Below are 14,626 nucleotides of genomic sequence, written 5' to 3'. Positions count from 1 at the left end.
CTGGGAGAAAACCGGCAGAGAAGGGTGTGTGTGGCTGTGGGTGTGCAGGCAGGGGTAGGGAGGAAAGAGCCTGAAAAGCAAGGAAAAGAGAAGAAATATCCACATAGAGAAGAGAGGAGGAAAAAGACCAAAAGAACGGGCAGGGACCAGAGACAGGAAGAGGCAAGAGAAACCATCAAAGGAGGAGAGGGGAGAGAGGCTGAGAGGGAAGGACAGGAGGGATGTCAGAGGCAGACACCTAGGATGGGGAGAGACATGAAGACCAGAAGCCTCCCACACACTTACATGAATACACGGGCCTTCATGTGCATACATACAGGCACCTATGTGTATGCACATAAGAGCCTGGTAGCTTCCAGAATGTTCTCAACCAGGCTATGTAGGGATGAGAGCAGCTTGGAAGATTCAACTCCACGTTTCACACAAGAGCAGACTGAAGCCCAGAGACGGGCAGTGACTTGCCAAAGGTCACACAGCTATTCGCTGTCAGAGCCTAGGCTCAAAGCCAGGGCTCAAACCTGCAGTCCTACAAGTCTCACAGCACCCCACAGTTCTTAAGGGTCCAAACAGAACAGCCCGTGCACTGCGGCTGACTCATCTCTCTTCAGAGGCATCCTCACGATGACCAACGGGTCCTCACCCAAGGAAAAGCTCTTGAAGACAAATACATCATCTTCCCCCCTCCAGCTTCTTGATGCCCTACCAACCTGGCCCAGATGAAAAATAAGGAGAGTAGAATGGGATCTCAGATTTAAATTCTATTCTACAAAGAACTTTCATTTACCTGATCCTCACCATGGACCCAGAAAGAAAGCAGAGTATGTATTACTGTCCCATTTTACAGATGAGTAAACAGATTCAGGGTAAGCGACCTGGTCAGGGTCACTGGGCTAGTAAGCAGCTGAGCTGACCCTTCAGCCAGGGGCTGTGTCATTACTGCACACACTCTACAGACTCCCCACCCTGGAGCACTGTCTTCTCTTCCCTGGATGCCCCCTGGCCCCCTCACCTGCCTTCTAAAGGAGGAAAGCAGAGGGGCCATCATCCCACCCCAAGTCCCAGCATCCCCATTCTGCCTCCATCCCTTCGCTGGCAAGGTGGGACGCAGAGGTGGGGAACCACACGCAGCAGGGCCCACGCACGGGCAGCCGTGCTCCAGCTGTTCACCTGTGGTCCCCGGCTCACACGCCTGCAGAGCAGTGGAGAGCACTCGCCAGAGCATTTCTGCCCTTCCATCTGCCCACCCCAGGGGCATCTCATTCAGACTCACGAACACAGCTGAGTGCTGCTAGGGCAACGGTTGAGAGCTGTCATCACAGGGCTTGGAAAGAACACACTGGGTTCCCCTAATGATTTATGGGGCACGTTCGGAAATCCCTGAGCAGGAGCAGCTGAGCAGAAGGGGTTCTCCAGCTCACATCCATGGGGATCTCCCTCTGTGATGGTGATCCGTGCCCTGCCACCCAGGGTGGCCTGCACAGACCAGAGCTCCCAGTTCTATCCCTGTGGTTGTTCTGGGGAAGATTTAGTTGTATCCTACTTCTGATATTCTGGCTTCCAACATCACCCATTATAGCTCCATAATCCACCTACTTATCTAAACTTTTAAAAGCTACTTAATATTTCAGCTTATGCCTCCTCTTAGAGGCATGAGTTGAGTAGCAATTATGTGAGCAGTCAACCCTTTGTCTTCAGGTTACCTCTTTAAAGTCGAAAGTGGCCCCCTAGATCTTCATCTTAGAGCATCAAGTCACAAGATTCTCTCTCCCAGTGGCACTTTTTATTGATTCCAGACATTATGTCTCCAAATGAGCCCCCAGTTCTCTTCTTAGTCTGTCTTTACACACTAAGCCCAGCCCCACACAGTCCTGCCTGTCCAGGGAGCAAGGCAGGACTGTCACCTCCAGACCCATCAGCCAGACAACCCGCGGGGCCACACCACAGGGAGCTGCCTGCAGGGAAGGCCAGGGCATGTGAAGGACCTTGTCCTCTGAAGGTGTGCCCCAAGTCTGAACTCAACCTCCTCTGTGAAGTTTTCTTCAACCTTTCTAGGCAGAATGAATGAAGTGACTGTAAGCACCTGGCTAGATGTCTGCTGCCTCCTTGCACACTGCAATCCTCAAAGACACTACTAGCCAGGTCTGTGCCTCAACGCACAGAGTAAGCGCTCACATGAATGGACCCAGGTGGATGGGGTCCATCCACCTAAACCAAGCTCTTCTGCCCACTTCCGCCACCTACAAGCCTGGGAAGAACTCCCTGTGATGAGGCTCCACTGGCTTGGTATGGACATTCCAGAGCACCCTATCCCCTCTAATGGGCTCTATCACTTTGCCAGTCACACAGAGCAGTCCTGGTAAAATACAGGAGACAGAGACACACACCTGGGAGACAAGAACACTTCCAGACCCACTTTGAACTAGAAGTAACCAACAACTGAAATCTCGTCAACTGTTTAGTGAGGCGTCTGGTCCATTAAACTGGTGTTTGAATCAATTGGGAGGCCAGACAGGCGCGCGCGCGTGCACGCACACACACACACACACACACACACACACACACATTACAGCAAACACTGCTTGACGAAGACTTCTGGTCTCATTCAGTGCTTTGTCAAAATATGACTCTCTATCAATTCTCTCCAATGACAGGCAGGACCCGCTTAAGGCTACCAACTTATAAAACAGTTGTGTCCCAGAAGTTTATTTGCAAAACAGCCACTGAGAACTTAGGTTGAAGAGGGAGAAGACTGCACTGGAGTGGAGCCCCTAACAGCTCACGGAACCCACAGAGTGGGAAAGGGTTTGTGACTCAGGCAAGGACAGAGATATTAAAGGTTACATAGACCCTTATGGGCCAAGCAGGAGAAGAACTGCCACTTTCCCAGGAGAATCCCACCTTGTCCCCATACTAACAAAACTGTAGTACTACCTGTGATCCTCTCCCTTGCTCTTCCCAAACTCACGTTCCCAATAAACCCCAAGTCCAGGTGAGGACCCAGCGGCCCTGGGAACACCTCCTGTCCTCGATCAGAAGGACATGTAAATGCTGGTGTCCACCCAGTGCAGTGCCTTGCAGACAGACAGTGCTCAACAAAAGTGCAAAGAACAAACCTATTCTTCCCGACCTTTTCCGTATGTTTCACTGTCTATGTGTCTTTGCTCTGTTTTTGCCAATCTATGCCCAATTGGGAACTAATTATGTGACAAGAGGTGTGTGTATATAAATCCCAGCAGCAAAAGTGCTGAATGTGGAGAGATGTGGCAATTATCCCTAATGAGGAGAAGGAAAGGAAGCCGAGAACATCACAGACTTAAAACTCCCAAACGGAGAAGGATCTGAGCAGTTTAAAGTGCCCCCTTTGCCACACTCAGAAGGTGCCTCCTGTGGGCTGGCGTGTGATTCTGCCCCCGTGACACTGACACAGAGTCTCTGGGAGGAGGCAGGGGCAGCAGGAGGAGAAGCTCACAGCCTTGTCATCGGGACAGGTTGGGATAGGGACACAGGCCAGAGGAAAGAGCTGGAAGGACTCAGACACCTCTCCAGGACTGACCCGTGTGACGGAGCCTCCTCGGAAGCCAGGGCAACAGACAGGTCTGCAGCTGACTCCCCAGTTGTGCCCTGTGGGCCCTGGAGACCCCCGTGAAGGGCCTGGGCTGTGGGTAAGGCACACAGTTCTCAACGCAGACTCCCCCCATAAGCAAGCCCACCAAGTGGTCCTGAAAACCATCTTGCCTCTTCGGGCATCAAGGCTCCTTCTGCCACCCTCTGAGAAGACAAAAATCAAGTGCATGACAACAGAGTGAGAAGTAAAGTACTATGTAAAAGGGAAGAAGAGGGGTGGGGAAAGACAGGAGGGGGAGCCACACCTACCCTTCTCCAGCCCATAGTGGTCCTGCAGCATCACTGGGGGGTTTCGGGGGAGGGCGTGCTTCAGCAGTTGTCTCTCCATCATACCTCCTCTCCCAGAATATCAATCAGGAACAATTCCCACCCCACCCACCAGAGCCCACCCCTCGCCCTCCAGGCACCATGTCCCAGGTCCCCAGGATCATACCCACAGTCCACCCAGCAGATGGTGCCTTGTCCTTTCACTGCCTGGGCTACAGTAGACAATAACTTGAGGTGACTTTCAGCTGCAGCTTCTGTAAAATAAATAAATAAATAAACACCTGTACCCAACCCACTGCCCCCACCCCTGCCATCTTGCCTCGGGCAAGGAAGGACGGAGGCCAGTCCTAGAGGCGAGGTTCTTAGCACCAGCTAGAATACATCCCTATGGGCAATGGTTCTAACTGAGGACCATCCAGCTCTTCTCAGAAAGCCCCACTCCCGCCACCCTCACAGACACAGAACCCGTTACCCCTCCTTCAAGCCACGCCTCACACCTCACTCTGCCAAGTCTCCCAGATAGATCCTCAACTCGCTGTAGAATCTCTGACTCATTACCTTTCTGGGACATATTTTGAAAATTCTATAACCAAACAATTACAGTTCTATAACTAAGCAGGCAACGAGTCTGCTGGTTCCACGCTTGCCTGTCCTGGTGCCCAACCTGGGAACTGACAAGGGCAGGGACCAGACCCTTTCCTTCACCTGTGCACCACACACTCACCTAGGGGCTCTGCACAACACAGTGATTAAATGAGGTTTACTTGTGACTCTGGTCTCTGATGGACCCACACTAAATGTACCCAACTAACTCTCACAGCCTGCTTCCCCAGCCTGGCAGTACCCCGGGGTGGTCAGCTGCGGACCACGGACTACGCCGCAGGGCCAGGCGGAATGAGCGCGAGAAAGGAAGAGGTGTTGGGGCAGAGCCCCCGGAAACTATGGTAGGGGGGCAGGCTCTTAGACATGGAGCCCCTGTGTCCAGGATCGCCATGCCACCAGCCTGCGGCGCTCCACTGCCTGGTGGCTGTGGCCGGGCTGTCACGCTCCCCCATTGTCCCTGTCAGCTATCTCCCTGGAAAGGGCCCCCATGCAGACACAGTGGGGACAGCAGGCTGCCGCCCTCACCCGCCAGAAACTGCATGATCTGTTCCAAAGCCAAGCAGAAATGATATCTGAATTATTTGCCTCCTCAGATCTCCTTTTCTAGTGTGGATAATGGAAGCTGTTTGTGAACACAAAGCCTGCTGAGCCTTTTATGCAGTGAACAGAAAACATCCTTCAAGAGCCCTGCACAGAGCCACCCACAGAGGCCCTCCCTGAAACCCCCAGGCCAATGGCAGGGTGGGGGTGGGGGGAGGTGGGCGGGGGTGCAGCCGAGGTGGGAAAGGTCGTCCTCACCCTTCAGACTGGGATCAGGAGGCGGGGGAGGGAAACTTGAGTAGAGCACATAAAGCCTCGTCCCTAAGCCTGCCTTTCAGCCATGGAAAGGGAGGCACTGGCTGGGACGAGGAGGGGAGAGAACCCAGTGCTCCTGAAGCCATGGGAGGCCCCCAGTGTCAGGATAGGCCTGGGCTGGAGGCAGGAAGGTAAAATGACCACTGGGGTCCAAGCCCAGAGATCCAGACCAGGGAGGAGCCAGGTGCACAGGGCTGCTGAGAGCTCCACTGCCAAGAGGCAGGGACAGAGGTTGGGCCAGGGCAGAAGAGAAAACAAGAGTGCTCCCAGCCCCTCAAGCCCTGGGCTAGATACCTCATCTTCCCACTCTCTACTCTCCGCATCCTTTGCTAGTGGCTGAGCCTCCCGTCACTGTAGACTTTGCACATTCTTCCTGCCTCCAACAGAGGAGGCCAGGCAAAAAAAAGGGGACAGAGGGACCCGCCCTAGCGTCCACCACCTGGTGGACCTCAGGCCAGGCAGCTCCAATTTCCTCACTCTTAAACTGGACATCACCTGACAACCTGCACTGCCTCCTCATGCTGCTGCTGCTAAGTCACTTCAGTCGTGTCCGACTCTGTGCGATCCCACAGATGGCAGCCCACCAGGCTGCCCCGTCCCTGGGATTCTCCAGGCAAGAACACTGGAGTGGGTTGCCATTTCCTTCTCCAATGCGTTAAAGTGAAAAGTGAAAGTAAAGTTGCTCAGTTGTGTCCTACCCTCAGCGACCCCATGGACTGCAGCCCACTAGGCTCCTCCGTCCCTGGGATCTTCCAGGCAAGAGTACTGGAGTGGGGTGCCATTGCCTTCTCCGCCTCCCTCACGGCAAGGCAGCAAATAAGAGTGTGCCTCGGAAGTTCCTTGCAGAGCCCTTCTAAGAAGGTGAGCTTATGTGAAGGGGTGTGCCCGGGGAAGAAAGTGAGCATGTTCCTGGGTGGGCTGACAACCCCCCAGCTCCAGGGGCACCCGAGGATGTTGAGACACGCTTGTTCAAGGCCCTGGAGCCCAGGCCTCAGGAGCGACTCTTACTGTCCCCTGCCTCAGTTTCCCCCTATTCCCAACAGAAAAACAACCCCTGGAAGTGTGTGCCAGGCCCTTAGAAGGGCCAGCACATGCCGGGTGTGTGGAGGACACAGGCCTCAGGAGGGACACGCATCCAGAAGATCCATCAGCATCACCACCTCCCTGCCCCTGCCCCGGGCTGGGTGTCGAGGACGAGCTGCTGAAAGAGCTGTGCCGGAACTGGCCCCGACTACTGGCTACTGCTTCTCTGAGGCACAGGAAACTTGGCATCCTTGAGGGCAGCAAGAACACTTAACTCTGCTGGAACAGCATCAAGTCATATGTTCGAAGTTGCAGCCAAGAGCTGAGCAAACCTCTCCGTCTGTGATGCCCTCTCCAGCCTCAAGGTCAGAAGAAGCAAACCGCTATTTCCACCCCACACTGAGCACGGAGCCCACTCCAAACTCAGTCTCCTGTTCTGACCCCAGAGCGAGACAGACTGGGGCCAGGCAAGGCCAGGACTGCCAGCCTGGGTGTGTGCCCCCATGCCTGGGGCAATTCAGCTGGAGACAGGCTGGCCCAGTCAGTCAATTAATCCACAGCTCCGGTGAAGTGTGGCCCTGGTGGGGCTGGCCTGCTGTCCAGCAGCCAGAGAGTCCATCCTGGGTGGTCACTGTTCTCTGGCCTCCTTCACACACATTTTGTCTCCCTCCTGAGGCTCTGAGGGACTCCAGGGGGCTTTTCCTAAGAACCCTGGTAAAAGGGAACTGAAATAACCTCTTAGGGATCCAAAGCAGCAGCACTAATGCCTCTTTGTCAGGACCCTCGGTGAGCAGTTTTTAGTCCTGGGGTCTCTGCCTCCCACCCCTGCCCCCTCTCCTTCCTATCCCACTGCGTCCCTGACCACGGCCCCAAGGCCAGGAGAGGCACTCACCAGATCTGGAGTAAAGCACCAGTACATTATTCCGGGTCCTGAGAAGTTTTTTCAAGTCCTTGGGGTCAGAGATTCTCTCGATGAGTGAGGAGAACTTTGCGGAGGACAGCCACGTCGGCAGGACCACCTAGGGACCAAGGAGCCAAGGACCATGAGTCCCGAGTGCCAGCCGGCCCGAGGACAAGAAGCACCCCCAGATGTGTTGCCCCTAGGCACAGCTGACTGGGGAGGGATAAGGTACACCCGTCCTCTCAACCCGACACCTGCCTTTTGCCTCACCCCCTCTCCAAACCCCAGGCAGCACTAGTGGTAAAGAAGCCGCCTGCCAATGCAGGAGACCTGGGTTCCACCCCTGGGTCAGGAAGATCCCCTGGAGGAGGGCATGGCAAGCCACTCCAGTATTCTTGCCTGGAGAATCCCATGGAAAGAGGAGCCTGGAGCACCACAGTCCATAGGGTCACAAAGCATGGGACACAACTAAAACAACTTAGCACTCATGCACATACTCTCCAAGTAGCACCCGTCCCACAGGGACTCTTCCAGCCCACTCCCAGTCACCAGCTCACCCTTCCTCTTCATGCACTTTTTGTATGAGGCCATATGGACTGCATGAGTGCATAAGCATGCTGCATGGACGTTCCTGCCACCCTTTCAATCAAGACCTCTCTGGGAGGTCAAGGTCTGGACCCTACCCTGCCCTCAAATGTCACACAGTGGAGCAATGTGAAAACTCCATTCCGCCTAGAAGCACCAAAGCCCCAAATCCACAGAGAAGTATGATCACCTCTTTATGCGATCCCATTCAGGATGGGAATGAATGGGTGGGTGAGGGGTTCTCTACTTCCCCCACTTAGCCAATGTCTAAGGAGACCAGCCAACAAGAAACAAGCCAATGCTCCCACAGAAAACCCTGAACACCCTGGGCCCTGGAAGTGCCAGGCACTGCTGCAGCATGAGAGGTGGGCTGGAAGCAGGAGCAGGGAAGGGGAGGCTGCTAAATGTCTGAACTGAACTGTGACACAGCAGAGCCCCTCACCCACACAGCCAGCCAACAGGCCCCTGCACAGCCAGCAAAGAATACCGCGGTTAACACCTGGAGAGACAGAATAAGAAACGCTCCGCCAGGAGACACCAGGCAGGGTATAGACAAACTGAACCTTGAGATCACCCATCTTCTCTAGGCCTCTACCCCCTCAGCACCTTCCCCTCCCTCTTCCAGAATGTTGCTAACCTACTCCCTGCAAGAGGGTTATGGAGGAATGTGGTAAGAAGAGGCAACTACAGATTATCCAATGCACTTGATCTTACAGATCAGTTAGTTTGACCAAAGTTGCATAGCTAATACGAAACAGGGCCAGCATCTGAACCCCTGTCTCTCTATATGACCCCAGGTTCTCTTAGGCCACTGCCGCTTTGTAGCCAGAAGTCTTGCATTGAGTCTGAGCTCTACTCAATAGCTAAGATGCCCAGGCAACATCACTCAACCTTCTACAGACTTAGTGCTTCGCATCTGATGCAAAGATAATGATACCTCCCCTCGTGGGACAGCTGTGAGGATGAAAGGGGGTAACTTATCGAACATGCCTTATAAATCATACAGCACTCTAACAGTATCAGTTACTGTAATATATAATATAAATTTCCATCTCAGAAGCGTGGAAGGCAGAAATGTGCCATACTCTAGTGTTCCTAAATATAATCTGCCACTGGATGCAATTTAACCTTCTCCACAGAGTAAAACCATCAGAAGGAGTTGTCCAGGAATGATTTTTCCTTTATTCTGCCCTGGCAGGATGTGTGCAATGTCTGAGGACCACCCCCACCCCCCCCCCGCCTCCATACAGCAGCTTTGAGAGTGCACCAAAAAGTCCATTCCACCTTATTATTACATGTTATTCCAGAAAGGTCCATAACAAAATGCACGTGGTTAAAGGGAAAAAAGAAAAGAATCTGTTGGGAAAACATGTTGATGCTGCTGTTTTTAATCCTCAAATAACCTGGGTAGTCAATAGAAACAACTGCCCTTGCCCAGTGCCTCAGGACTCTGACCCGCAGATCAGCGCTCCTGAGAGGCACCTGCGTTTCTGGACTGGGGGGTCAGGAAAGGGGAAGGGATGGCGGACCCTGTGCCCACCTGCCCAGGCAGCACAGCAGCATTCAGCTGGACCAAGCGACAACAAAGTGTCCACAGCAGAAACCACAAGAGCACCAAGTCTCAAGGCTTATCCACCGCTTCCTTCCTAGAAAGCCCAGTGAATCCCTCAGGTCATCTAACGGTTACATTCTAACCAACAGCTACTCTCAGAGTACACAAACCACCAAAGCCTCTGCCCCAGCGTTCACCCTCACACAGCAGACAGCTTCAGGTCTACCAGAAATACACTGAGGCTGGGGCTTAAACACAGCACTGTCTGCAGCCAGCCTGGTTAAGAACTCTTTATGGAGGGTCCACCTCCTCCTCACCTTGCCCCATCCCTACTCCACTCCCTAAACTAGGAGCACCTGCCCCTTGAAAGGCCTTAGGATATGTTTGTCCAACACAAGAAACATGACACACACGACTGCCACACTCTTGACCTTTGCAGAGGTCCTCCGCTGGGAGCATGTTACAAGGGGAGTCTGTGACAGCTCCTGGGAGACCCAGAGGGAGCATGGAAACCAGACAGACCCAGGGCAGTCAGGCAGGGTCTGGGCTGGAGAGTGGTAGGAGAGGGACGGTGGGGCCAGTCCAGGGTGGGCGGGGTGGGACCTTGAAAGCCTGGCTCGAAAGCCCCATCTGGCTGTGATCTCAGATTGGGCAGTCGCCAGAAGGCTGGAGGTGAAGGGACTCCCCGGGGGCCACCCAAGTAAAGAGAAATGGTTCAATCCACGAGGCTCGAGATAAAAACAACAGAACTCAATGACTATTCATCTGTAAGCAAGGGAGAAAGAGTAGAAGCCAAAATGACCCAAATGGAACGAGAATCAAAAGTGCAAGAATGGAGAAGCAGAGGAGGCTTTTATCTCTATTGAGGAAGGTGACAATAAGCTTAGGCACAGATACGTGGACAAGATACCCCACCGAGGTGTCCTCCAGACTGGAGAGTGAGACTCAGTGAAGTCTCAGAGGTCAGGGTCCAGAGGGAGAAGTAAGGAGGAGGAGGAGGGACCAGGAGAAAGGTCGGGAAGAAGGCAGGAAGTACCACATCAAGGCAGACCAGGGAGGAGACACACAGGCAAAGGCCGGGCCAAGTGCAGTGGGAGGCCAGGCTGCAGAGAGAAGCACACACACGCCGGAGGAGCACAGGCGGCCGCAGGGTGGGGAGAAGGGTGGGCTGTCTCCACCGAAGGTGGGGAGCCGCATGGACGTTTGTGGGCACGGGAGAGGCAGGATTTGCCAGGAGAGGATTTGAAATAAAGGGAACAAGAGGAAAACAGTCAGGATAGGTAGATCCAGGGGTAATCAGGGGACTTGGTGTGCAAAGAGCTCAGATGCTCACTTTAGTATCTCTGAGAGGAGGGTAAGAGGCCCCTATATATGGCCTCAGACAGACCCTCACCTTAGCAAGCAACCACAGGGACAGGCGGGAGCACGGCCCTTTCCTCCCTCCTCTAAATGCAAGGAGACTCTCCTCCAGCCACGTAGCATTCTCCTTTCTCCTCCGCTTCAGTCTATCCCAACCTTTCCAGCATGCACACTCTTTCCCTGCGTTAAGATGCAGCTCCAGGGAGCCCTGGATAGCCCTGCCAAGAGCCTTCCTGCAGACTTCACAAGTCACAACCCACAAACCTTGATAACAATAACTAAGGCGAAAATAACAGTGTTAGTGATGCACAAACTCTGTTTTGTCAAGCCCTCAGAGGGGGACAGGGCAATGTGTGCGGAGGAAGCCAGCCACCTTCCGAGCCAGCCATGGAGCTGTTCCTGGGTTTGGCAGGCAGGCAGGCTCTTTACATCCTAAGTCTTTCACTTTGGAGGAAGAAGAGAAAAAAATCCCCTTCTGTTGCCTGTGCAAACTCCTTCTGACTTTCCCCCAAAAATTGCTTTCTTTCTGCTCGCCAACCCCAGCCTTCACAGTATTTCCATCAGGGCCGAACTACTCCACTGGCTGGGCTGAGACCCATAAATCCTCCCCTGGGTGCAGGGCAGAACACACCTGGGAAGGACATGCCCTTCTACTGCTGGGGAACACAGGCCCCAAAACCAGGTCCCACTTGCATCAGAGAGCCAGGGCCCCCCATCAGAGTACTGGTCCCCAGAGCTCCCAACCCCTGTCACAGGACCCTTCTCAGAACACCAGGCCCCAGCATCAGAGAAGCAGCCCCCTCCACTCGAGCCCCTCCCCCAATCAGAGTATAAGACACCTTGCAGAGCCCAGCAGCCACTCAGGGTGCCTGACACAGAGGCCCTCACCCCCACCCTCTACTACAGGGGGAGGCAATGGGGTCGAGGACATTGGCTTCTCCCCTCACCTTCTGAATAGGTGTCTGCCCGTTTTAGGACCTGCCGGACACAGGGGCTTCCAGCCAAGAAGCTCGCTATCCTCCCTCTGTGGTCTCACCACCCCCAAGACACATGGGAAGAGCACTGTGTCTGGAGTCAGACAAACCTGGGCTCAAATCCAGGCACTGTCATTTACAGGAGGATGATCTGAGGGGTTACGAGTGTCACTTCCCTACCTATAAAGGGGAGAAGATAACACTGACACCTGCCTTGCAGTGTTGGCTGAGGATCAAACAAGGGGGTTAAACTACACAGAGAACCTAACGTTATGCTTGGCACACAGCACACAAGCCTTGTAATTATCTGTATTAGTACTATTAGTGAGACAAATCACAGGCAGAGCAAGGACAACCGGAGACCCAGCACCACCTTTTCCTCTTCAGGGCCCTGCCTGCAATCAGGCAGGACAGCACATCCAAGCAGGAAGAAACGTGCACGTACACAGATCCAGCGTCAGCAGCGAGAATAACCACCTGTCTACACAGCGAACCAGACCCACAGGCTACACAGCACACAGAGGATGGTCCTTCCTGGCTTTGTGCCCATCTGCCCCTCTGGGACAAGTGGGCACTAGCCTCATCCTACAGATGAAGAAACTGAAGCTCAGAGAGATTGACTTACTTACCAAGGTCACACAGTAGGTCAAGTCACAGAGCTCGGGCCTCCCAGGTCCTGGCCAGAGGTAGTGGCTTACCCTACCCCACAAGCTCCCTAGACTCACAGCACCTCAAGTGGACCCTTCCCAGAAGCACCTCCTTCCCGCAGTTGGGGGAAATCAAATCAGCCAGGAAAAGCCAAAATCTTCCAGAATGGGCAAGGAGGGTCCCAGCAGGGATTTACACCAACTCTCTACTTCCTGCAAGCCCAGAACACCTGCTGTCGGCCACCCTTCTCAAGACCCTGGGGCAGTCAGCCCAGATCTGCGGTTCATCAGAGGTGTGTGCAGAATCTGGGCTCCCTTCTGCCTCCTCTCATTCTCTCTAACACACCGCATCACAACTTCCGCTCTCTTCACTTAACCTCACCCACCAGACTAGACACAGAGTCATGCAATTCTGGAAGATAACAGGATCAGGCCTTACACCCTCAGCTTTAAAAAGCTCCAGATCTCTGGGGTACATGCCAGCACCCTCACATTCTCTATAGCCCAGGAGGCTGTCTGTTATTACAGATTCACCATTCAATGCAGATCATGAAGCCAGAGGTATTCAATTATGTAAAAGCAACTTGCTAAAGGAAGAAGAGTTGAGGACAGAAGTTTAACATTTAGGAAAAAGGGTGGAGGTGGGACTTGACCTTCTTTTTGTTCTGTCACCTGGAAAAAAGATAGCCTTCTTATGTTTGGAGCTGTGAAGAAACTGGTTTAATTTAGTGTAGCCCACATCTTACTCAAAATAGTTCTGAAATGTCAGAATCTAAGTCTAGACTCTTAGAAAGCTGGTGGTAAAGGGATCCAAGAATAAGGTTAAAAACAGATGACCTGAACCCCAGGTCAGAGAACCCCAGCTGGCTGAGTATTTGAGAGCTAGAGGTTTGGTAGAAAGAGTCAGAGACCCAAGTTTTGTGCTGGTTTTGATATTTACTGCCTGTGTGGCTTTGGACAAGCCATGCCTCCTTCTCTGTGTCTTTCTCTGTAAAATGAAGGGGTTGAAAGTGATTTCCAAAGTCCTTTACAATTATGCTGCTGCTGCTGCTGCTGCTAAGTCACTTCAGTCGTGTCCGACTCTGTGCGACCCCATGGACGGCAGCCCACCAGGCTCCCCGATCCCTGGGATTCTCCAGGCAAGAACACTGGAGTGGGTTGCCATTTCCTTCTCCAATGCATGAAAGTGAAAAGTGAAAGTGAAGTCGCTCAGTCATGTCCAACTCTTAGCGACCGCATGGGCTGGAGCCCACCAGGCTCCTCCATCCACGGGATTTTCCAGGCAAGAGTGCTGGAGTGGGGTGCCGTTTACAATTATGATATTCTGCAAACCTCGTCTAGTGACCACCACCGGAGAAGTACAGTGAGGTAATTACACCTCAAGAGGAAACTGCTGAGTTGCCTTGGGCATGTGGCCACCCACATTAAAAGTCAAACCTTTCAGTCTTCCCTGCATCAAGTATGGCCCTGTGGCTAAATTCCAGCCCCAGGAATGTAAACCAAAGTGTTATGCAGCAACTTTTAGGAAGTGTCCCTAACAGACAATCTAAGAGTTTTCTTAGTCCCTTCCTCCTTTCTGCTCCCTAGAATCTGGAAAGATGGCTGGAACTCAAGCAGCCACCTTGAGACAATGAGGTGGAAGGCCTTGCTAAAGATATAGAGTTATCAAAATAGAAGGCGCCTGGGACTATGATACCACAGAGGAATATGCTGGCCCTTGAACACCCCTTTCCAGACTTCTGTGTGAGTGGAATAAAGAGTCTCTTTGAGGCACTATCATTCTGGGTTTTCTGGCACACGTCCAAATAGATCTTGAGTGCCTCCTGAAACTTTCACTAGAAAGAAATATTAACAACTACTCCAGTTGGGATATTTCAAAGCATCTAAAGCCTCAAGTCATGCATTATGCTTTAGATCAACTGCTACAAGGAAGGAGACAGACCATCAAGGGTTTGATTTACTGTGTTCCTCCTAATTACTCGAGTTTCACTATGCCTATTCCCATCCCAACTATCTTGGTCACCTGGTGATGGCTACCCACAAATGAAAGAAAAACCAATAACTCTTCAGTTTCCCCACAACCTCAGCCCTTTACTATTAATAGAGACCACTGCAGGAGACCAACAGGCCAGGACATCCCTCAGAGTTGAGCTGGGCTGGTTGGTTTCCAGATAGAAGACTCCTCTCGACATTTCTCCATGCCATCTCCAGCCTCCAGAGCCAAGAACTCAAAATC

At 52.9% G+C, this 14,626-nt stretch overlaps 1 protein-coding gene across 1 annotated transcript in view; it reads right to left on the bottom strand.

Moving 5' to 3' along the window:
• PDIA5 (protein disulfide isomerase family A member 5) overlaps positions 1-14,626 on the bottom strand; it is a 93,420-nt gene that overhangs the window by 66,617 nt on the left and 12,177 nt on the right. Inside the window, exons 2-3 of the mRNA XM_052642914.1 lie at positions 7,265-7,391; positions 4,058-4,145 (exon numbers count right to left, since the gene is read on the bottom strand). Coding sequence (XP_052498874.1) covers positions 4,058-4,145; positions 7,265-7,391 — 215 coding nt within the window. The remainder of the gene's footprint in view (positions 1-4,057; positions 4,146-7,264; positions 7,392-14,626) is intronic.

Source organism: Budorcas taxicolor, chromosome 1 (genome assembly GCF_023091745.1).
Source record: "Budorcas taxicolor isolate Tak-1 chromosome 1, Takin1.1, whole genome shotgun sequence".
Lineage (NCBI taxonomy): Eukaryota > Metazoa > Chordata > Mammalia > Artiodactyla > Bovidae > Budorcas > Budorcas taxicolor.
The sequence above is the reverse complement of the archived record's forward strand: the minus strand, read 5'-3'. Positions and strand labels throughout refer to the sequence as shown.